Source organism: Rhamphochromis sp. 'chilingali' (genome assembly GCF_963969265.1).
Source record: "Rhamphochromis sp. 'chilingali' genome assembly, chromosome: 1".
In the NCBI taxonomy this organism is placed as follows: Eukaryota; Metazoa; Chordata; class Actinopteri; order Cichliformes; family Cichlidae; genus Rhamphochromis; species Rhamphochromis sp. 'chilingali'.
This window is the reverse complement of record NC_137929.1, coordinates 2,416,200-2,440,000: the sequence shown is the minus strand read 5'-3', so window position 1 is coordinate 2,440,000 and position 23,801 is coordinate 2,416,200. Positions and strand designations below refer to the sequence as shown.

Genomic DNA, 23,801 nt, shown 5'->3' with positions numbered 1-23,801 from the left:
TAGAGCGGCTGTGGCATGCAGGACCTGTCGGTGGTCTGGATAGCATGTGGAGCTTCGCTAGCAACCCGGCATTTCATCTTCGACAAAGTTATCCCGAGAGAAGTAAAGCAAGTGTGTAAGTCCATCTCTGAATGTTTGTAAAGCATTCCCACGTTAAGCTTAACAAGCGACTGCCTCTCGCTCTCCGGCTGCTACTTCAATCATGAAACTGCTTAATGATCAGCTGATCGGCTTTTCTGTCTCGAGTCCGTCTCTCTTGTTTGTTTTTGGTCCACTTTGCACCAGAAAGAGGAAACCAGCGGCTGAACAACAGCAGCACGTTTAAGCTTGATAAGCTGTTGTTAGAATTTATTTAATATTACTTTCTACACCAGGATCTTTTTCTACGTAGCTGACGGCTGGTAACTGTGCAGGGGCGGATCTAGCAAAGTTTAGCCAGGGGGGCCGATAGGGCATGAACAGGGAAAAGGGGGCACAAAGACATACTTTTCTTTCTTATTCTCATTTCAAATGTCGAGCTTTTAATAAATAATTATCTGAATCTTACACCCAAAGTTTTAATTTGATGTAAAATGAATAGAAGTCAATTACTGTATATAGTAACTATTAAGTCTAATATATATACCCTAGTAAGCTATAGTACTTTTTCCTTTGGGAAGGTACCATCTGTGCAGTCTGCAATTTTGTTGAAGAAAGATGTTGAATCTATTTAATATTTCTTGAAAAGTAATTGATTTCTGTGCATTTTTTTTCACACTGCATCAAATTAAGGTTGATTACTTCGATTAAGCATCATGAGGTGGAGCGTGAGGGGTGGTTCCCTATTTTTTATTTATTTATTTTTGTTGTTGCTGGGAGTTGGAACCCTATTAGTTAGGTTGCTTAATATTTACACTAAGTACTCTTTAAAATACCAGAATAGGGAGGATGGTGTAGGTCTAAGTTTATTAGATTGATCAGTATTGCTGAACTATGAAATGTTTTTTTTGTATACAGGTATAACAGAATAGCTTTAGTGTAGTTGTTGTTTTAAACTTGAGTATGAACTTGCAGACTTGCAAAATGCAGCAAGATATTTTAAAAAACAGTTTTGTTGATTAAAAAACACTATATTGGATTCATATCGGTATCGGCAGATATCCAAATTTATGATATCGGTATCGGTATCGGACATAAAAAAGTGGTATCGTGCCATCTCTAGTCTCTAGCAGCAAGGAGTAGGCAAGAGAAGCCATGTTCAGAAGAACAGTTCATTTTCTACAGTGTTCCATTCATGTTCAGAAGAAGGTTATAGAACTGTTAATACAGACATTTCAATCTAAATACAGCAGATATAGAAGACTGAAAGATACACACAAGTTCACTGACTAAAAACATATTATTATTTTATTTATGTATTACAGATTGATTTATTTTCTTATTAATTCTTAATTTGTTTATTTATTTTTCATATTTTGTGTTAAAAAATAAAAATAAAGAGATTTGAGAAGATTGGAATTTTTTAACCATGCCTTTCTTGTGGAAAACCTAATGCGGCCCAGCCTCACCCAGACTCTGCCTGCAGCGGCCCCCAGCTAAATTGAGTTTGAGACCCCTGTCCTACACCATAAATCAGTAAGAGAGGGTACGACCTCTCTCATGGCCCCAAGTGGTGTGTGCATGCCAGAGCACTCTGGAAGGCACACAGAGTCTTTACACACTACTAAGGATCAATCCTCTATCATTATGCAATCAATTATACAACTCTAAGCATATATGAGTAAATATTTCTAAGCATAAATGACAATCAACAATATAAACCTTACAGCTGGTTTTAATAACAGAATTTATTTGTTTCTCAAATGAGAAAGAGCTATCGAGAAACACTCCTAAATCTTTAGTTCTGAACTTTTCCAGTGGGCCAAGGTCAACATTATTAGATAATGCTAATTCTTTTCCCTTACATTATAACAATGTGAGGAGTTAATGCTAAGTATACTGCCATTAGCGGCTAATTCTAATTAGGGGTGAATAATTATTAGTAGCTAATGCTAATATCGTTTTCTCTTCCCTTTTAACAATGTGAACAACTAGTGCTAGGTAGGCTGATGCTAGCAGCTAATGCTAATTTGACGTGAATTAGCATTATATTAGTGAGGAGTTAATGCTAAGTAGGCTGCCATTAGTGGCTAATGCTAATTTTAGATGAAAAAGCATTAGCAGCTAATGCTCATATTGTTTTCCTTTGCTTTGTAAGAATGACAGCAGCTAGTGATACGAAGTCTACCATTATTAACTATTGTTAATTTGATGTAAATTAGCATTATCCGATAATGGTAACCCTTTTCCCCTGCATTATAACGATGTCAGGAGTTAATGCTAACTAGGCTGCCATTAGGGGCTAACTCTAATTAGGTGAATAATTATTAGCAGCTAATGCTATTATTGTTTTCCCTTTTAACAATGTGAGCAGCTAATGCTAATTTGATGTGAATTAGCATTATATTAGTGAGCAGTTAATGCTAAGTAGGCTGCCATTATTAACTAATGCTACTTTGACGTGAATTAGCATTATGTGCTAATACTAATACTGTTTTCCCTTACTTTTTAACAATGTGAGCAGCTAATTCTAAGTACGCTCTTGTAAATAGGTAATTCTAATTTAGTGTGAATTAGCATTATTCAATAATGCTAACACTGTTTTCTCTTACTTATTAAAAATGATAGTAGCTAATACTAATACTCTTTCCCGTTGGGTAACAACGATGTGAGGAGTTAATGCTAAGTAGGCTGCTTTTAGAGGTGTCGAGAAGGGAAATTATTTTACTGCTATTGTTAAATAATTGTCATCAGTACCATTGCATTAATAATATAATCTGGAGTTTATATTGCATTCAGGGGTTGAACAGTGTGTGTCTTTCAGAAAGGCTAAAAGTCACAGGCTGACAGGAAACAGGCTTGCAGAGAGTTTGCACAAGCAGGAAGTTATTTTAAGCAACAGTATGATCATTGCTTTAACAATGTAACAGATAGCTTTAAGAAGGCCTTAAGATGCTTATGCACACAGTTATTATGTTTAGTAGAGGTTCTTGATTAAAACATTTATTTAGTAAAAGTCATATCCATAGTTTCAGTTCGATTATTACATATACGAGAGTGGTTTCTGTCTCTCTGTCTGGTGAGGGGTCAGGAGCTAGTCGCGAGGTGAAACAGGGTGCAATTGTGGTTAGCACACAGACGCACACACACACACACTCAGTTAGAGAATCATTTATAGGTGAAAGTTTAATCATGTTTTGCTGATGTTGCAAAGAGCAGTTTGTCGCAGAACTGCTGCGAGCATCCGGCAGTGACAGGAAGCACCTGTTGTGAAGATAGGAGACAATTGTTCTTTTAAACTGTGTCAAAAGTCGTTGTGGTTTTGATTTGATCTATGTATAAAATGTGTCTGTGACGTATGAAGGGGCGTCAGTAAACAAACCCTGATGCTATAAAATATCTGTTCATGCTTTGATTAAGTCGAGGACTACTGGCTGTCTGCGTACAGAGTGTCTTCCCACGCGTGTATTCATTAAAATCATCGTTTGACTTCACCCGGCCGGATCGGTGTGGTTATTCTTCGATCACCTCTTGTACCCTTCCTCAATATTGAATCTTAACAGAGGCTTATTCTAATTAGGGCTGAATAACTATTAGTAGCTAATGCTAATATTGTTTTCTCTTTCCTTATAACAATATGAGCAGCTAATGCTAATTTGATATGAATTAGCATTATATTAGTGAGGAGTTAATGCTAAGTAGGCTACCATTAGCAGCTAAAGCTAATTTGAGGTGAATAAGCATTAGTAGCTTATGCTAATACCCTTTTCTCTTGTTTTATAATGATGTGAGACGTTAATGCTAAATAGGCTTCCATGAGTGACTCCTTTCCCTTGCATTATAAAGATGTGAAGAGTTTATGCTAAGCAAGCTGCCATTAGCAGCTAATGCTAATACTGTTTTCCCTTTCTTTATACAACTTGAGCAGCTATTGCTAAGGAGGCCACTTTTCTCTGCTAAAGATTTCTGTGACCATGATAGAAACTCTGCTAAGCTAATGCTGTTTATGGGCCCTGTTAGAATCAATATTTCATTCTCATTCTGTTGTTTGAGAACAATAACAGAAAAATGTGCACTTCAGAACAAATTTATTGTGAATTCAGCTGTGAATGTACAGTTTGTCATTATTTAAGCTTCCATTTCCAAATGTTAGCTGACACTTTATTAGGTACACTGGCATCTATATCAGGTACACCTGTGACCTAAATGTTCCTGCAAACAGACTCCTTGGAGACCCCTACATAAATATCCATGAACTATCCAGCTAGACTAGTGTGTCTGTCCCTGAAAATATTGCTGCATGTGTGATTGTTCATGTGTCATCTGCAGGAAACAAACAGGAAGTGAGTGAAAGACACGGGAAATGTTTCCAGCTCTTCCTCCTCTATCAGATTTTCTCTCCATACCTGAGAGTGTCCAGTCTCCAGCCTGGATCCTTCAGTCCAGCCGACAGCAGCTTCATTCCTGAGGGACCTGGATGATTGTAGCTCAGGTCCAGCTCTCTCAGATGGGAGGGGTTGGAGCTCAGAGCTGAGGCCAGAGAAGTACAGCCTTCCTCTGTCATCAGACAGCCTGACAGACTGCAGACACACAAAACAACAATCTATCTGTCAACAGTTGTTTTCTCTTTGTCACAATAACATCTATCCATCCATTGTAACTTTATTTATAAGTGACAATACCCAACAGACAACAACAGTCATCTGAAGCTGTTTAACAGTGTAAGGTGACCGCCTCCACTGTGAGCAGCACCTGGTGATGGTGGGAAGAAGATCTCCCTTTGACACAAAGATCCTCCCAGTGAAAACAGGCTCCAGGAGGAGCATCTACCATGACTGGTTGCAGGGTGAGGGGAAAGAGAAGAGATGAGCTCAGAGAGACAAGAACAAAACAGAGAGACAAAAGTTAAGGACATGCAGTAGTGACATATAAAAGCATCAGGAGTGAAAAGAGGGGAGAAGAAAGCAGAGCATCATGGGAAGTCCACCAACAGCCTGAGCCTATAGCAGCATAACTAAGGGATGGTTCAGGGTCACCTGATCCAGCTCGAACTATAAGCTTTATTAAAAAGGAAAGTTTGAAGCTGATCTTCAAAGTAGAGAGGGCGTCTGTCTCCTGAACTCAAACTGGGAGCTGCTTCCACACCCAGTCCAACATAGCCAGGCTTTCTTTGCTGCTCTGACAAACCCTCAAATCCCAGTCAGAGATGATGAGCATCATCACAGTGATGATCATTTCTCTGTAACCCAGGCTTTCTGCTTCAGGATCTGTGCACGCTCACAGAACAAGGAGACCTTTAAACATCATTTCACTAAATGGATGGACTGAGCTCAGCCTACAGATGAACTGGTGCCAGAGATCATAAAGAACATCAAACAGTCAAATTCAACACTTTAATGGAAATATGAGATTAATGCTGCAGACAATCATGAACCTGCTGAATTCATGAACATCAAGAATGCAGCGAGTGGTAAAATAAAGATTTGACCTCAGTGTGCTCAGTGTTCCTGTCTATTCCTAACATATTCCTAACATGATAGCTGCACTTTAGAGCTCTAAAACTGGAACTGACACATGTTTAAACTCTACATGTTACTCAGTACATTCAGTTCTGACACTCGCCCACAGTCCAACAAAGGAAACATGGAGATCACACCAGTTTGTCACCAAAGTCTAATTATTAGGGCAACTTAACCTGTTATTATCTCGTTAACTCATTAACTGATTAACGTCAGTAATTATTTTAATCACAGTTTTTAAAATCATGATTATTGTGAAAGTGCTCACTGGCTCTGAATATAAAAGCCATGGGTCACAGGAGGGATGTTGATCAGTGCTGGCTTGAAATGGGCGTCATTATGCGTCTCAGCCAATGGGAGCATTGAGGGTGGGCCTAATACTACTGCAGCGCTCACATGACCCAGGACAGAAAGAAAGGGGCGGGGACAGAAACATGGAGACAGGTACAGATCTTTGACATGTTCATTTTAAACTGTTCCAGGAGGCAGTGTTGATACAACTAAAGTTATCTGTTGTTGAAGAAGTCGGTCTGAGGAACGTTCTTAGGATCAACAAATGACGGCATGTATGAGCCTCAAGACGCAGCATCACAAGAAGAACACATGAGCTGTAGAAAAAGGAGAGACTACGAAAGCCACGGCGTTACAACATGAACCTGCTTGATCAGTGTGATTGTGAACAGGAGGAAGACTCAGCTGAGAACAGTGTGGTGGACACAGAGCAGAGCCCACCATCAGTACAGAGGCCTGTCCATTAGAGTGCTGCTCCAACATGCAGCACATGTACTTGGCCACAGCTGCAACATCTGTACCTGTGAAAGCTTCTTCTCTGTTGCTGCTCATATTGTGCAGAAGAAGAGAGTTTCTTTATCATCAGAAAATGTCAATGAGCTTGTGAGTCTTAGCAGCTGGCTCGGTGCAGAGGAGGAAGAACATGTCAAGTCAGAGGAAGATAAATGCAGTTCATGTTGTCAACTCAACCTGGACTGTTGAAAGAGTTTTTCTTTGTCTGGTTTCTGACTGAGATTCTCCAAAGGAAATCCAGCACAAACACACACTTCACACACTCAAAGTCCTGCACAGTAAATGAGCTGATGAGCGTTTGTGCTGCTGCCTGATAACAGAACAATAGTTCTGCTGCTTCCTGTTCTGCAAACACACATTTATAAATGTTCACTTGCTGTTGATCAAAGGTATGTTGGTGGCTCTGGACGCTGAGGGAACTTTGTAAAAAACTAGATCAAATGTTAACGTCCTGGCAGAGGCAAAGAACTTTGATTTGATATTTGATTAGATTCATGTTTCAGCTCAGACTGACAGAAATATTTGAACTGCTGCTGTGTTAAAGGGAACACTGCTGTTAGAAAGCACCTGATCTGTTTCTGCACACTGAATGTTGCACTTCTCATACTGCAGTACTATTAAAATAAGTACACAATGCACTACTTTTGAACTCATGATTGAATGTTGCTGTAACAAAGCCATTAATGTGATTCAAAGTGTTCATGGTTTCCCAGCACAACAAATGATTGCACAAGTGTGACTGATCCACTTTCTAATGTGTGTGTAGCCCACACTGTGTGTCACTGTGTCACAGGTGAGTCTGTGTGTCCAGGTTCTATGAGGACAACAGGATATAGTGACTGAGTCCAGCAGCTTAAAGTCTGACTCCATCCTCCATTTAAATAACTCACAGCAACAACTGAATAGCTTTGCCTTTGTGTAGCTGACACTTCATTTTAATGTCCTTCTATTCTGGTTCATCTGGTCTCAGTTTCTATAAGCACACAGGTTTCATCAGGACTCTATGACCTCAGTAATCTTTGCTGGGCCTTAATGCTCTGAACAAAGCTGAACATCACAAGACTAAATAGAAATGAATCAGTCTTTCATTCTCACTGCTGTTTGACTTCAGCTCTCAATGTCCCACCATAACCCATGGAAAGAATTACTGTCCATCCAGGCTGCTGAACATGAAGCTGATGAAGGTGGAGTATTGTGAGGGCTGATGGAGATGATGATGAGGAATCCAGGAGCAGTGGGTGGATGGCAGCATCAGCATGAAGGACCAGTGTGAGAACACATCATCATCCACAAAGGAAACCAGTCTGAGTGTCTGACGCTCTTGTTAGAAAGACGCAGTCCCAGCAGTTAGCTTGTCTGCTAGTTAGCTGAGAGCTAGCTCACTTGTACATTGAATACCAAACTGTGTAAACCAGGGGTGTCAAACATATGGTCCGTGGGCCAAATCAAGCCCTTGAGATAATTTCATATGTCAAATATTGATGAATTTTCAGGCTTGCTGATAATCAATGTGAGCACGGCTGAGGTTTTATTCTGATGAGCAAACCATGTGGCCAATCACTTTAAGAGACAGACTGGGATCATACCATTATGTGAAAGAGGACATGTCCCATAGACAGCAAGGGTAGTGGTAGAGACCAGTACACAGAGAAATGGGAGCTGTACTGAAATGCAAGCGTGTCAGGAAAGAGTGAAAAGGCAAAATGAGCAGCATCTGGCTGCATTTCAGTGATATTGGAGACCACAAAGCTGAGTGCAACATTTATATAGGAGATATACAGGAGACGCTGAGAGCAGAACTGATAAAATTAGGAGCTGGCTAAAGTGAGACCCATTTTTATTTCCACCCATTTTCCATTGTGGAGGACAAAAGGTTTCAAACTGGTCCAGGTCTTAAACCTCACGTGTTCTTCCTAATAGCAGTAAATGGATAAAAATAAGGCTTTTATGAAAACACTGAATAAAACTTTCTGCCTTTAAAAAGACTAAATGTACAGTTCAGTATTGAATACTACATAAAATAAACTATATATAAAGTGTGTCTGAATGGCAGAGATGCAGAACTATGTGCATGTAGCACAGAGCCACGGCTCAGTGTCTGAATGAGTCTCACAGACCTGAATGTGCTGTTGAAGCCATTTATAATTATAACGTAATTCTTTACTCGTTTGATCTGCTCCTTACCACAAGCCACCAGACGTAGAAGGTTTTGGACTTTTAATTATATTTTCTGAAGTTTTACAACTTTTCTTACTGTTAAAAACCTCGTTATGGCCATTCATGCTGTACAAAGTAATTAGACATGTGTGGTATCTACAGAAACGTCAGAATCTCAGCTAAAAGTTCACAAAACCATCTCAACAACCACCAAACAGCTGAAACAGCAGGTGAACAGATCACACAAAAAAGATGTAAACACAAATCCCCCTGATCATCTGTTTTTTAAACATGAAGCGTCGTTTTGGACGTTCATTTACTGCTGGTTCAGTGAATTTTGGTTGGACAGTGATGAAACCTGCAGCCTCAGAATCTGTGAGAAGTCTGCTTTCAGCACGCAACAGCATTGTTGTGTTGTGTGGATCCACCTCTGCAAACTCATCACTGTTTCACCATCATGTTTCTACTTAGACAATAACAAAGGAAGCAGTTCCCAGGAACTACTTCCTGTCTTGTTAACATAAGAGTACGTTGCCCTTCAAAGCACCTCCACATCTCCTCTTATTAGAGGACTGCCTTATTATTAATCTGCTAATTCTGTCAGTTGATGAAAGAAAAATGCTTGATCTCACCTGAGAGTTTCCAGTGTACAGTGTGGACTCTTCAGTCCTTCAGACAGAAGCTTCACGCCTGAATCCTTCAGGTTAATGTTACTCAGGTCCAGCTGTCTCAGATTAGAGGTCTGAGAGCTGAGACCTGAGGCCAGAGCTTCACAGCTTCTCTCTGACAGGTCACAGTGACTCAGTCTGAAAAATAACAGATAAACAATTACAAAAATAAAACACTTATGTTGAAGCGTAATGAGATACTATTATATTTAGCAATATTTCATCTTGTTTTGTCAGGAAACTGAGCACTGATGCAGAGCAACATGTGGAGAGAATCAGAGGAGAAGAAGTGAAGAGAGAACAGCAGTAAAACAACACTGAATTGTTCAGTGTGCTTTTGATATCAACAGAATGTGTCAAACTTCTTTATTTTGTATTTGTTTTAGTAGAATTGATGATTATCACTTAGATAACAACCACAGGCCAGGTCTAAATTGCACTTTGGTGACAGTTACACCCAGAAATATTTCAGAAACGTGGACAATTTGTGCTCCATTGTATTCAGTATTGAACAAACTGAGTACTGATGACCACTTAATATTTTTGATATTTTATTTGAGTTGTTCCACCTGATCTGTGTTAACTAGAATAAACATTTAAAAGCTAAAGCTATGATCACATATGTACTCACAGAGCTTTGTTGGAGGCTTTGACCACTGGCAGCAGCCTCAGAAGAGCCTCCTCTGAAGCAGAGTATTTCTGCAGGTCAAACACATCCAGATCTTCTTCTGATGACAGTAAGATGAAGACCAGAGCTGACCACTGAGCAGGAGACAGTTCATCTGTGGAGAGACTTCCTGATCTCAGGGACTGTTGGATCTCCTCCACTAGAGAACGATCATTCAGTTCATTCAGACAGTGGAACAGATTGATGCTTTTCTCTGCAGACAGATTCTTACTGAGCTTCTTCTTGATGTACTGGACTGTTTCCTGATTGGTCAGTGAGCTACTTCCTGTCTGTGTCATCAGGGCTCGTAGGAGAGTCTGATTGGTCTGCAGGGAAAGACCCAGGAGGAAGCGGAGGAACAAGTCCAGGTGTCCATTTGGACTCTGTAAGGCCTTGTTCACAGCACTCTGGTAGAAGTGTTTCTTTGCAGATTCTCCTGTTTCAGACTTCTTGGAGGTTGTTTGTTGTTGTTCCAGCAGATTGAGTCCAGAGTTGATGAAGGTCAGATGGACATGAAGAGCAGCCAGAAACTCCTGAACACTCAGATGGATGAAGCAGAACACCTTGTCCTGGTACAGTCCTCTCTCCTCTTTAAAGATCTGTGTGAACACTCCTGAGTACACTGAGGCTGCTCTGATATCGATGCCACACTCTGTCAGGTCTGATTCATAGAAGATCAGGTTTCCTTTCTGCAGCTGATCAAAAGCCAGTTTTCCCAGAGACTCCATCATCTTCCTGCTCTCTGCACTCCAGTGTGGATCTGTCTCAGCTCCTCCATCATACTTGACCTTCTTCACTTTGGCCTGAACCACCAGGAAGTGGATGTACATCTCAGTCAGGGTGTTGGGCAGCTGTCCTCCCTCTCTGGTTTCCAGCACATCCTCCAGAACTGTAGCAGTGATCCAGCAGAAGACTGGGATGTGACACATGATGTGGAGGCTTCGTGATGTCTTGATGTGGGAGATGATCCTGCTGGCCTGCTCCTCATCTCTGAATCTCTTCCTGAAGTACTCCTCCTTCTGTGGGTCAGTGAACCCTCTGACCTCTGTCACCATGCCAACACAGTCAGGAGGGATCTGATTGGCTGCTGCAGGTCGTGTGGTTATCCAGAGGCGAGCAGAGGGAAGCAGTTTCCCCCTGATGAGGTTTATCAGCAGCACATCCACTGAGGTGGACTTTCTAGGGTCAGTTAGGATTGTAGTTTTGTGGAAGTCCAGAGGAAGTCGACACTCATCCAGACCATCAAAGATGAACACAACCTGGAAGTCTTCAAAGCTGCAGATTCCTGCTTCTTTGGTTTCAGTAAAGAAGTGATGAACAAGTCCCACCAAGCTGAACTTTTCCTCTTTCAGCACATTCAGCTCTCTGAAAGTGAATGGAAATATGAACTGGATGTGCTGGTTGGCTTTGTCTTCAGCCCAGTCCAGGCTGTATTTCTGTGTTAAGACTGTTTTCCCAATGCCAGCCACTCCCTTTGTCAGCACTGTTCTGATTGGTTCGTCTCTGCCAGGTGAGGCTTTAAAGATGTCTTCTTGTCTGATGGTTGTTTCTGGTCTGTCTGGTTTCCTGGATGCTGTTTCAATCTGTCTGACCTCATGTTCATCATTGACCTCTGCAGTCCCTCCCTCTGTGATGTAGAGCTCTGTGTAGATCTGATTCAGAAGGGTTGGGTTTCCTGCTTTAGCGATGCCCTCAAACACACACTGGAACTTCTTCTTCAGGGTGGATTTAAGGTTACGATGACAAACTGCAGCTTGAAGTTCTGAATGAGAAGAAAAATAAACACTCAATTCCAAAAAGAACTAATCTTTAAAACATGTTGCTCCATCTTCCATCTCTGGAAAATGTTCATTTATCCAGCAGCTTAAATCTTTAGATAAATCCTCTTACGTCTCTGCAGACGGTCAGCCAGCTCCTCCTGCTTCATTCTCCTCAGGAAGTCCACTGTGATCTTCACAAACGCCTCTCTGCTGCTGCTCCTCTGACTCTCTAAGCATTCTGGGTAACCTGGACTCAGAACCTTCTGGATCTTCTTCAGCTCGTTCTTCACAAAAGTGATGATGTTGTCCTCCAGCAGCTGGAACAGAATATTTATGAATGAGCCAATCAGACTGAAATCATGGAGCCAAACATCAGATCCATGTTGGACACACTGACGATCCACTGGTCTACAAAGAGCAGCATGGAGATGACTGTGAACAGAACAGATGTAACAGTAGTTGTTGTACATGTACAGACCATAAATATGGAGTCCAGCTGTGTTTGATGCTGCTGGGCAGACTGACCACTGGGAACCTCTGAGCTCTGCTGGTCCACTCTGTGGAGGAACCATGAAGGATTAGATCAACACAGGATAAAGATCCAGGAGTTTCTGCTCAAATAACTTCATCTGAATCAAGTCTGTCAAGTTTTAAACTCTCAGATTGTGAACATATCAGTAATTTTCAGTCTGTTTTCATGGACGTCCTTTCAGTGGTGATGTCAGGGATGATTTTGAAGAAGCTCATCAAACTGAACCATCAGCAGATCACTGCTCCAAAACCAGAACATGATCCGAGTCTCCCTCCACCACCAGAACACCAGCTTTACTAACGTGGTAGATCAGTGTAGTACAGATCAATAACTGATGAGTCATTTGATCAAAATCACTGAGTGCTTCACGTCTGACCCTCTGATGCTTCTGTAGACATTTTGCATATTTAATGAATGTCTGACAGTTTTACATTCATTCTATGAACACAGTGGAAATGTTGTGTTATAGTCTCCATGTTGTTTCCAGCATCATAAATTCTTAAGTTCAGAAAATTAGATTCTTTCTTCACAGCTGAAAAACAACAACATTTATTCTCTATTGAAATCTGCATCGTCCACTCCAAAGGTCACAATCTGAAGGTAACATCTGGTTTTGTTCCCTGTGGTTAACTCTGAGCATCAGTATGGTGGGATTTATCCACTACATCCACACCACTGTGGTTCAGTGTTGTCCTGATGGAGTAACAGCAGCCAGTATGATCCAGGCTTTAGCTGCTGGGTCTCTGTGTGACCTCTCAGACTGTTTAACAGATCAGACACAAAGAGAATCAGAGCAGCTCTGTTCTTTAAAGACAAACATGAACCCACTCAGGTCACACTTTCCCCACAGATATGAGCATCACTGTCCTCAAACAGCAAATGACCAAGTCGAACATTTGGATCTTTTCTCTTTCATTGTTTTCTTTTTAATGAATCTTTGTAACAATCTGAGGATGTTTCAGGTCATATTTATCCAGGAAACACAAACATGTAAAGGAGTCATCACAGCTCTCTGACCTCGTTGCTCCAGGTTCACCACTGAAGTGTGGAGGGTGATCTTTGGACCGGTCACTCCTCACAGACGGACAGCTGGACCCTGCAGACTGTGACCTCTGACCTCTGCAGACACAAACATGATTGAAGCAGCTGTGATCACACAGACTGCAGATAATGCAGCTGTTTCCTGTCAGTAACATCCTCTTAGATTAGAGTTCAGCTTTTTACAGGAAAACTGGACAAAACTGATTTTTGTTACAAACTCATTTTCATTTCCTCTCAGCTCACAAACACAGTCAGACAATCAACCAGAGTCAACACTGATTATAATGTCAGTGCAGAATTATTTCTGTTACTCAGTGAGTTCAGCTCTCTGACCTCGTTGCTCCAGGTTCACCACTGAAGGCTGGATTGTTTCCTTTGGACCGGTCACTCCTCACAGACGGACAGCTGGACCCTGCAGACTCTGCTCTGTCCTCCTCTTCCTCCATCATCACCTTCAGTCAGTCTGAGAGGTAAACCACAAACACTCAGTGAGTTCACATTAACAGGAGGAACTGACCTCTGACCTGTCATGTGACCATGAAACCAGGTCAATATGTCTGTAGGTTCAGTCATCCAGGTCATGTGATCTAAGGAGCTTGGAGAGAAAAGAGCCGTCTTTAAGTTTCTGGAAGACGTTTCATCTGAGAAGCTTCTTCAGCTCTAAAACCAAACGGTGGAGAGTCCCAGATATTTAAACCTGAGAGGGAAAGAAAGCATGTCGCTGACCCACCACTGATGTTATTTCAAGGAGGAAACTGAGAGCCTTTGCACCAGGAGCACAAACATCAGCTCCAGCAATGATCCACTGATGTGTTTTTATTCCATGTATGAATGTTGTTATTGACAGAGATGACGTTTGTGTGTCAGTGATGCAGTGACTGTTGTTGTTACCTGTACAGGCTGGTTAGACTCTATGAAACAGATCATACAGATCTCTGCATGTTAGAAGAGACTATTAAAGGTCATGAATGAGACAAAGGCAGGGAGGCGTCCTTTACAGCTAAACAGCAGAGTGAGAGAACAGCCAGCACCTCTACATTTATCACATTATACAGCACATGTATGATACTGACAGGGATGAGAAGAATTTAGTGATTCTGATCCCATCATTGATATTACTTATTGATTCTCAGTAGCTCTGCTCTGACAGTCACCACCATCACTGAGCAGCATATCAAAGACATTTGTGCACATTAACTGCATGTTGTGGCTCAAATGTTTGTGCATGTTGGAGGCATTTCCTCTTTGTTGTGATCAGTGTTGGTCATTACTCAAAACAGTCATTATTACACATATTACACAGAACACTTTAATTAAAAGTAATGGAGTACGTTACTTCATTACTCCTCATAACATTACTTTGATGTTACTGTGTAAAATGAACAAATGAGCATGTAACAACATAAAGCTGAGGTACAGCCCCACACACCAACACAGATCCTGATGAGGTCACGTGATGTTTCTCTGAGTGTTTATGAACACAAATCAAAGATGAAACAGCACAAAGACACTTCAAAGTGATTCTACTGTAGAAACATGAACAGGTAGAAACCTGCAGCCTGACTGCTCATCACTTTGTTACCTGTTCAAGTTCAGCAGCAGCAGCTCACTTTATCACGGTGCTGGTCTGGGGTCAGTGTTTACTCAGCTTTAACTAGTGATGTGACGTTCTGTATCGAGGCTTCGAAGCGTGTGTCGAGTAATGGAGGGGGCGTTTCCGCGAAGCGCGTATCCAGGCTTGCTTCATTTATGGGAGGAGCTGAAAATGATGACGTCCGAAGCCTCGCTGCCCGGCTGTACCACGTGACTGGTTCAGGAAGCGGTTCGAACTTTGCCGCGAGCTATGACAGCGATATAAACCCCTCAGACAAAATGTGGGCGTTTGATGGAGAGTTGCGGTTAGTGAGAGTTAGAGACAGTTTAGAAAAAAAAAATCGCCTACGACCTGCCACAGTGGAGAAACTGTTTCTTTTTAACAAAAACCAATGATGTGTCCCCTAAACACTAATCACTGTCCTTGCCTCAATGTTACAAAAGCACAACCACTGTCCACACCTCACCTCACAGTATATGATCATTTCCATTTTAGGCATTTCCAAATAATCATGTTCCATACTGCCAGTATAAATATACACAGTACACTGCATCACTACAATATACATGTTTTACACACTCCTTTTGTTGTTGACATTTACAGGCTGTGTGCAAAAAGGCCACACTCTTCAAATTCATCAGCTGCTCTGCTATCAGTCCACTAGGTGGAGCCTGAAGCACACACGATGCATTCACTGACACACACTGAGTCACTGTGACTGGAAGCTTCAGTCAGTCCAACACGTGTGAACATTTTAAACCTTTCAGTTGATGGACTACTTTTAATTAACTGCTTTAGCCCACTTACAATGAAAATTTAAAAAAATCTTGTTCATGACGTGTGTAGTATGTTAACACTATTGGAAGGAAAAAAAAAACTTGAACTCCAATTTTGAAAACACAACTTTCTTTTTTTTTTTATAAAGCTCTGACTTGTATTATGAGTCTGTGGTCTGGGAGAGAGTCTGTAACTCTGTCTGCAACATACAGTAAATAATGACCAATGTTGGTGATAGAGGATTTTTATTATGCAATATGATCAAGTATAATCAAATGTGCTTTATATTCAAATACAATATAATCAAGTGTGTTTTATTTTCTAGTGTTCATATATTTTCACGTAACTGAGTCTATTTGTTAACACAAACGCAATGTATTCTTTTTTAGTATCTGTGATGTCAGATAAGCATGATAAACTTCTGTATTCTTTACCCCAGTCTGAAAGGTCAGACAGGTTGAGATAATGCCTGAACTCTCCTCCTGTAACTGAAAAGAGGAAGTACTATGTAATCAGTTTCTTACCCTATAAATAAAGGAACAAGACATGCATTCTGTGTGTGTGATTTTGCTGAGAGGCACACACCCATGCGCATGTCTTAAAACTCTCTGATTTGGTCTGCAAGTGTCTTATTTTCTCTTACTTGTGAAAATAAATGTCAAAACCCCTGACAGTTGGGCAGTTAATTATATAGTTACTTCTTCAAAAAAGTAACTGAGTTATGCAAACAAAGTTTTTTGCAGCTGTTTACCTAAAAATGCAGCCAAGGTGTTTTTTTAAAATAAACATTTCAAACTATTTACAGAACAATCAGCTGTTCTGCATCAAATCTGATGCTACACAAATTATTTGTGCCGCTCCAAAAAATAATCCCTGTCCTCTATGAGATGAAGGAGAACAACAGCCTGATACCTGCAGGCCTGACAGCAGCAGATGTATCACTGCTGTAACACCTGTAACACTCAGCAGTCGCCTCATTGTTCTGACACACACAACAACACTATTGACTACACTACACACTAACTACACACTAACTACACACTAACTACACACTAACTACACAAGATTTGCTCTAAACGCCTCAAATCTCTCACATCTCAAACACGCCGTCACTCCGTTTCTTAACAACTAAATGCCATGTTTTGATTGGTTTACTTTAATTTCAATTCAGGTTAGAATTCTTTTTGTGTGCGCAACACAGATTTTCTCTGCGCAGAGACCGTGCCAACAGTGCGCAATTCAGAATCAGAATCAGAATCAGAAAGGGTTTTATTGCCAAATGTTGAGCAGGTTTACAACATTAGGAAATTGCTGCGGTGCTTCAGTGCAAACAAACTGTCATAAATTGCGCTTAAATAGACATGAAAAAAATAAAAGCAGGAATAAGAATTAAAAGTGCTACGTAGAAAGATATGTGCATGAGATATACATGAGATATATACATGAGAATAAGAATTAAAAGTGCTACGTAGAAAGATATATACATGAGTGCAGGTGGTGATCAGTGCCAAACATGGAATGATGCAGTGACACAGCGTAGGGTCCTGTGTTTGTGGCGGGGACAGTCATACGGTTATTGTTCATGAGTCCAACAGCAGAGGGGAAGAAACTGTTCTTATGGCGAGAGGTTCTGGTGCGAATGGACCGGAGCCTCCTGCCTGAGGGGAGCAGGTCAAACAGACTGTGTCCAGGGTGAGAAGGGTCAGCTGAGATCCGAGCTGCACGCCCCAGTGTCCTGGAGGTGTACAGGTCCTGCAGAGATGGGAGTCTGCAGCCAATGACCTTCTCAGCAGAGCGCACAACACGCTGCAGTCTCTGTTTGTCCCTGATAGTGGCTCCAGCGTACCACACGGTGATGGAGGAGGTGAGGATGGACTCGATGATTGCAGTGTAGAACTGCATCATCGTCCGTGTTGGCAGGTTGAATTGCGCACGTGCGCAGCTTAGAGGGAACATTGCTCACAAGGTGACTACCAATAAAAATGAGTGTGCTTCACTGTCAGAGCTACGGTGATTCAACCAGTAGGTCGAATGACTTGATAATAAAAATGTTTATTTGATGCTTTGCATTGAGGCGCATTGTTGAATTTGCAGGGACACAATAACCACAGATCAGTTGTTCAAACCACTACAGTAGGGAGCCATGTTATGAATAATAATAATACTAATAATAATGTTAATTTAAGTAATTGTTTTTGACTGAACATCACATATAATGTAACAAGCAGTAAATTCAGGTTAAGTGCATTATCAGCATTTGGAGGAGCTCCTTATCCTTTACTGCTCACCTCTTACAAAGTGTTCACACAGTTTGCTAGCCTCTGTCAGCCTGCTAGCTATGCTAACAAGTCTACTACACACACTTGACTCGGTCACATGACAGACAGCAGAGATAGCTGCTCTGCTAGCTAAGCTAACTCATGTTAAAGGTCAAAGAAATGAGGCGATGCTGCTGGGAGTTACGTCACAGACTAGCAGAATTTAGTTATTCAGCATAATATTTAATCCTTATTATCTCCTCCTCTCACCTCTGTTTACATCTGAAAACAAGAAAATTTAGCCAACAGTTTATTAGCTTTGGTGAAATTATAAACAGGCATCAGCGCAGTCACCTATACTGTGCTTTAATGCTGGAGCAGCAGGAACACCAGTTAATCTAAAATCTCCTTTTCTCTCTGAAACAAAGTGACAGCAGGCTGAGTCAAAGACAGAAACCTTATTTAAACACCAAATATTCACTTCCTGATCCAGGATTCAAAGAGGACGTTGAACTTACTCAGCTTCTTCTTCTCATGAACGTCTTCACTCTGCAGCTCTCTGCTGTCTGGACCAGGTCTGTGTAGAAACAGAGAAAATCCTCTGCTTCTTCTCCGTCAGCAGTCGTCTGTGTCTGCAGGCTGCGTCACATTAAACACTTCACACCAGCAAAGACTCTGAAGCTCACAGGTCAAAGGTCAGCTGCTGCACCTTTTGTGATATTAATTTGATCAATAATTAACCTGCAGCAGGTTTCTGCTCCAACTCCAACACACAGAAAACAACCCTGAGAACGAATCAGATGGTGTGTGGGTGTGTCTGCAGGCTTCAATAGATGAGCATTAAACACTCAGCAAAGAGGCTGAAGCTCACAGGTCAAAGGTCAGCTGCCACACTGTATATAACAATTCACTTTTGAACAGTAGATAGCCTGTAGGCGTCTCTGCAGTGATAAACAGTTTACACATTAAACACTGAACCATAAAAGAAGCTTAAGCTGCAGCTCACAGGTCAAAGCTCAGCTGCTGCAGCCAGTTATGAGTTTAAATAAATCATTAATCATGATCTTTTCCCTCTCAGCACTTTCACTTGGCCTTGGAGTGTTTTGACGGAGCTACACTGTATGTTTCAAATGTTGTAAATAAATTGGGAGTTAGGGCTGGGCAATATGGCCTAAAATCCATATCGCGGTATAATTTGAAGCATGTGCGGTAACGATATATATCGCGATATATTCTTTTCTTCTGTATAACATATTTTCCACACTATAAGGACTTACAATCCTTTAATTTTCTCAAAAATCAAGAGTGTGTCTTATGTATGAATTCTGGTTGTGCTTACTGACCTCGAACCGATTTGGGCGTGCAGAAATCTGTTAAAAAATGTTTTAGTAGAACTTTGGTAAGCTACGAAGCCGCATTGCTTGATGGATTGTCAGAGCATTACGGCTGCCGTGGTGAGGAGCTTCGCGGAGTAATCTGGGTCTAAAACTCTGTCCGCTTCAGGTCCCAAAGTCAAACGAACACTAAGAGTTAAAAACGGTCTAAATTCTTACATCTTTAATAAAATCATCAGCATTGCTGCTTTACCAGGTGTAACAATTAAGTTTAACATCCATGAAAACAGAATTTATTAAATTTAACGGAGTTAGAAGTTAACAGGAAGTTAGCTCGCTAGTTTCCACCTAAACATTTCATAGCATGTTCTGACTGAGATTTTTGAAACTAATTCAAACAGCTCTGCTATCACTTCCAACATAAATGAAGACAGAAAACTAAACAGCAGTGGCGTTTGCAGGGTTACTGAAGTTGGACTACCTGGTATATAATGTTGTGCTACGTGATTGCTAGCGAGACAGCTATGTTAGCATAACATTAGCACAGTGAAGCTGGAGGATGAACCCCAACTTTTTTTCCACTCGATAAAAGTTAACGTGAGGGATTCTGGTGGTCAGGGACAAATGCAATCGCATAGCAGGATGCTGTACACGGGCCAAACTTCAGTCAGGAGAACAACTGAAATCATCCATCCACAATACGAGGTTAGTTATGATTCGTCTCGGAACTGAGGACGCCATCATCTACCTGCTCAATCGTGTCTACACCCATCTGGACCAGCCGGCGAGCACTGTGAGGGTCATGTTTTTTGACTTTTCCAGTGCTTTCAACACCATCAGGCCGACCCTCCTGGGTGATAAGTTAGCAGCGATGCAGGTGGATGCTTCTCTGGTGTCCTGGATTGTTGATTACCTGACAGGAAGACCACAATATGTACGTCTCCCACAGTGTGTGTCTGACAAGGTGATCAGCAACACAGGGGCACCACAGGGGACTGTCCTCTCCCCCTTCCTCTTCACCCTCTACACCACAGACTTCAGCCACTGCACAGAGACCTGCTATCTTCAGAAGTTTTCTGATGACTCTGCGGTGGTTGGATGCATCAGCAGGGATGATGAGACAGAGTACCGGGCTGTGGTCGACTCCTTTGTCACGTGGTGTGAGCAGAATCATCTGCAGCTCAACGTGGCAAAGACCAAGGAACTGATCGTGGACTTCAGGAAGACCAGGAAACACTTGACCCCTGTTTCAATCCAGGGGGTCAGTGTTGACATTGTGGAGGACTATAAATACCTTGGAGTACACATTGACAATAAACTGGACTGGGCTAAAAACACCACAGCACTTTACAGGAAGGGCCAGAGTCGTCTCTATTTTTTGAGGTGACTGAGGTCCTTCAACATCTGCCAGAAAATGCTGAGGATTTTCTATGAGTCTGTTGTGGCCAGTGCGATCCTCTATGCTGTTGCATGCTGGGGGAGCAGGCAGAGGGTCGCAGATGCCAACAGACTTAATAAACTAATCCGTAAGGCCAGCAATGTTGTGGGGATGGAGCTGGACTCCCTCAAGGTGGTGTCAGAGAGGCGGATGCTGTCCAAGATAAAGACAATGTTGGATAACACCTCCGACCCACTCCATGACATGCTGGTCAGTAACAGGAGCACGTTCAGTGAGAGACTGAGGTTACCGAAAAGCACCACTGAACGACACAGTAAATCATTCCTGCCTGCCTGTCTGTCTTGTCTTAATGTTGGTTTAAAATGGAGCACTGTAACAAAAAATAATTTCCCCCAGGGATCAATAAAGTATTCTGATTCTGATTCTGATTAATATACTGCAACAACATGGGAATAGAGCAGCTGCGAGAGAATTCAACATTAATGAATCAATGTTACGGAAGTGGAGGAAGTGCAGTTTTTGGCTTTCCCCGTATTTCAAAAGTGCTTTATCTCTTTGTTATGACTGTCGCCCGCCATAATTTGAAGAGGATAATGGTTGGTCGTGTCCAAATTCATGGGCTGCATCCTCCTGAGGCCGCATTTGTAGACCGATTACGTCACAGCGACGTGCCGAAGGCTGTCCAAATTCGTAGACTCCTCCGAATGCAGCCGACAAATGCGTCCTCCTTTTCCCCGAATTTGAAGGATGGGTCGGGTGTGTCCTTCGTGGCCTACCATATCCCAGAATTCATAGCGCGGCCCAGCCAAACTCCAGTTTCCAACAATGGCGGCCGCTACTAAGTTTTAAAATTACTCATACTAATCTTTCTGTGTCACAAAATAAACTTTTAACATATTTTCATGCGAGAAAGTAGCTGTGTAAACATCAAATATCTGCTCGGTTTATCAAGGTATCGCATATTTGCAAAAGTGCTTCGACGTTTTCGGAGACGTCTGCTACTCAGCTAGCCGGGAGCTCGAGGGTTACTGATGCGGCCGAGAACGGCACAACTCCCGGCACATCATTTTCAGATCACCGCGGACTATCGCTGCTCGATTTAAACGTAATGTATAAGTCACTTAGACAACCTAAAAATTTTATTGTTGGGCTTTTTTTCAGTGTTTTGTTTCTTCGTGAGTAAATCGGTTTGGCTAAGATTAAAGTTATTAGATTAGATTAGATAAAATAAAACTTTATTAATCCCCCGGGTGGGTTCCTCCTTGGTTTTTACACAGCTGACTAAACGTGAAACAGAAAACTGATTAAACAGAAGTATGAGACAGTCGAGAATTTACGCCAGTGTCCTGTTATATTTTAGATAGCAAGGAGCAGACGGCTGAGTTTATTAAACTCCACCGAGACAGCGGTGATGCTAATCTGAAGGCTAGACCGTCCAATTTCACGGCCGTTTACTTCCGGCCTACTCGACCTTCTGAGGACCCGGCCCACGTAGACCGCGAAGGCTGGGTCCTCAGGAGGATGCAGCCCATGAATTTGGACACGACCAGCGTAGCCGCTGCGATGCTTTAGACCAAAAAAGGCACAGCTTGATGACATCATCAACATGCGCTATCGCGATAGAGCGATATATATATATATATATATATTAGGGGTGCAACGATATTCGTATCGATATTGAACCGTTCGATACAGTGCTTTCGGTTCGGTACGCATATGTATCGAACAATACAATTTTTTTCAATTTTTTTTTTTTTTTTTTTTTGTGTCCCGTTTGGATCTATAGCCATCAGAATTGTTGTCTTGAGGCCAAGAAAGATGCCAAGAGGATTTATTTTAAGTGGATCATCATATTGGTCCATTTGATTGACCTTTATTATAATTATGAATTTATTTTATTTTCAGTTGCAAACGGGACAGACATGACTGTGGGATAGGACAGGGGGAAAGAATGAAAGAAAGAGGGGGAGAGAAAGAAAGAAAACCAAAGGGGAGAAAAAAAAAAGAACAATACAAAATTTGTAATTTATTTTATCAACTTTCCTTCTGACGATGCTGTCTGTGTTGAGCACTCAGTGAATCTGCATTTGACTACTCCGCCTAGGCTCGAGAGTGCAGCCTAGGCGGAGTAGTCGAACGCAGATTCACTGAGCACTCAACACAGACAGCATGGTCAGAAGGAAGAGCGCAGGGCAAGCTAGCGAGACAGAAGTGGACCTCCCCACCCTCATTCAGATCTGGCGTTTGGAATTATTTTGGTTTTCATGTGACGTATGACCCTGAAGGTAAGCGAGTCATGGACTAAAGTAAAACAGTATGTTGGATGTGCCATGCAATGTTCAATTACATGGGTGGGAGCTAGTGTGTTAGCGCAGTTAGCTCGTTAACGTGTTGGCCGTCTAGCCCCTCTGTATAGGGTAGCTCGTTAACGGAGATTTGCCGTGTTGTGGCGTTAAGGTTATTTCAACGAGATTAACCTGAAAGCACTAGTGGGAACACAACGAATATGACTGCACATTTACACCGACATCATCCTAGTGCAAAGACAAAAACAACAAGCATGCATGCTACAAACTTTAGCCGAGTCATTTAGACAGCTGTTAGCACAGGATTCTCCTTATGGAGACCTGATATGTTTAATATGCTGCTGAGAATATAGCCCAGAAGAAGCGGATAGTATAGCTTTTATTTTGGAAAGAGACATTTCTCTGTAATAAACTCTCTTTTCCAAAGATGAGTGATTCCTCAATCAGATACAGGGCTCGCAATATCGCTAGCCCGATGTCCCGGGGCTATCTCTGCCCTGCCTGTCGGGCTATTGTAGGAAGGAAAAATATATGTCAATGCTTTTGCATTCTTTCAGAAATGTAGCTGGGTAATTTTGTCATTGGGTGAGCCACTGTCAATATGTGACATATTGAAATCGTGTTTGAATTTGCGCTTGTTTTTTTGCTTTCACTTTGCAATCGCGCGAACTGTGTATAGAGAGCGACAGCACTGATCTGTGAGTGATGATAATTTGTGCACCAATTCCTCTGACATCGTCTTATTAATTGTTAGCTTACTATGCAAACATGACAAGTGAAATCTCCCGCAGCTTAAACATGTGAGAGGTTGATCGCGCAGAGAATCGCTGAGCTTATGTGAGTGCGCGTGTAAAAGCAGCAGGATATATATTTTAGTTCTGCTGAGCCAAATAAGACAGGTCAGGGT

The 23,801-nt window shown here is 41.8% G+C and overlaps 1 protein-coding gene across 1 annotated transcript; it reads right to left on the bottom strand.

Moving 5' to 3' along the window:
• Positions 1-4,465: 4,465 nt before the first annotated feature.
• Positions 4,466-12,194, bottom strand: LOC308397308 (protein NLRC3-like; the record flags this gene model as incomplete). The annotated part of the gene is made up of 4 exons (XM_080883154.1): positions 11,784-12,194; positions 9,858-11,655; positions 9,191-9,364; positions 4,466-4,658 (listed from the first exon to the last, which is right to left on the bottom strand). The coding sequence occupies exons 1-4, from the start codon at positions 12,121-12,123 to the stop codon at positions 4,466-4,468; spliced, it is 2,505 nt and encodes an 834-aa protein (XP_080739280.1). The 5' UTR covers positions 12,124-12,194.
• Positions 12,195-23,801: the final 11,607 nt, after the last annotated feature.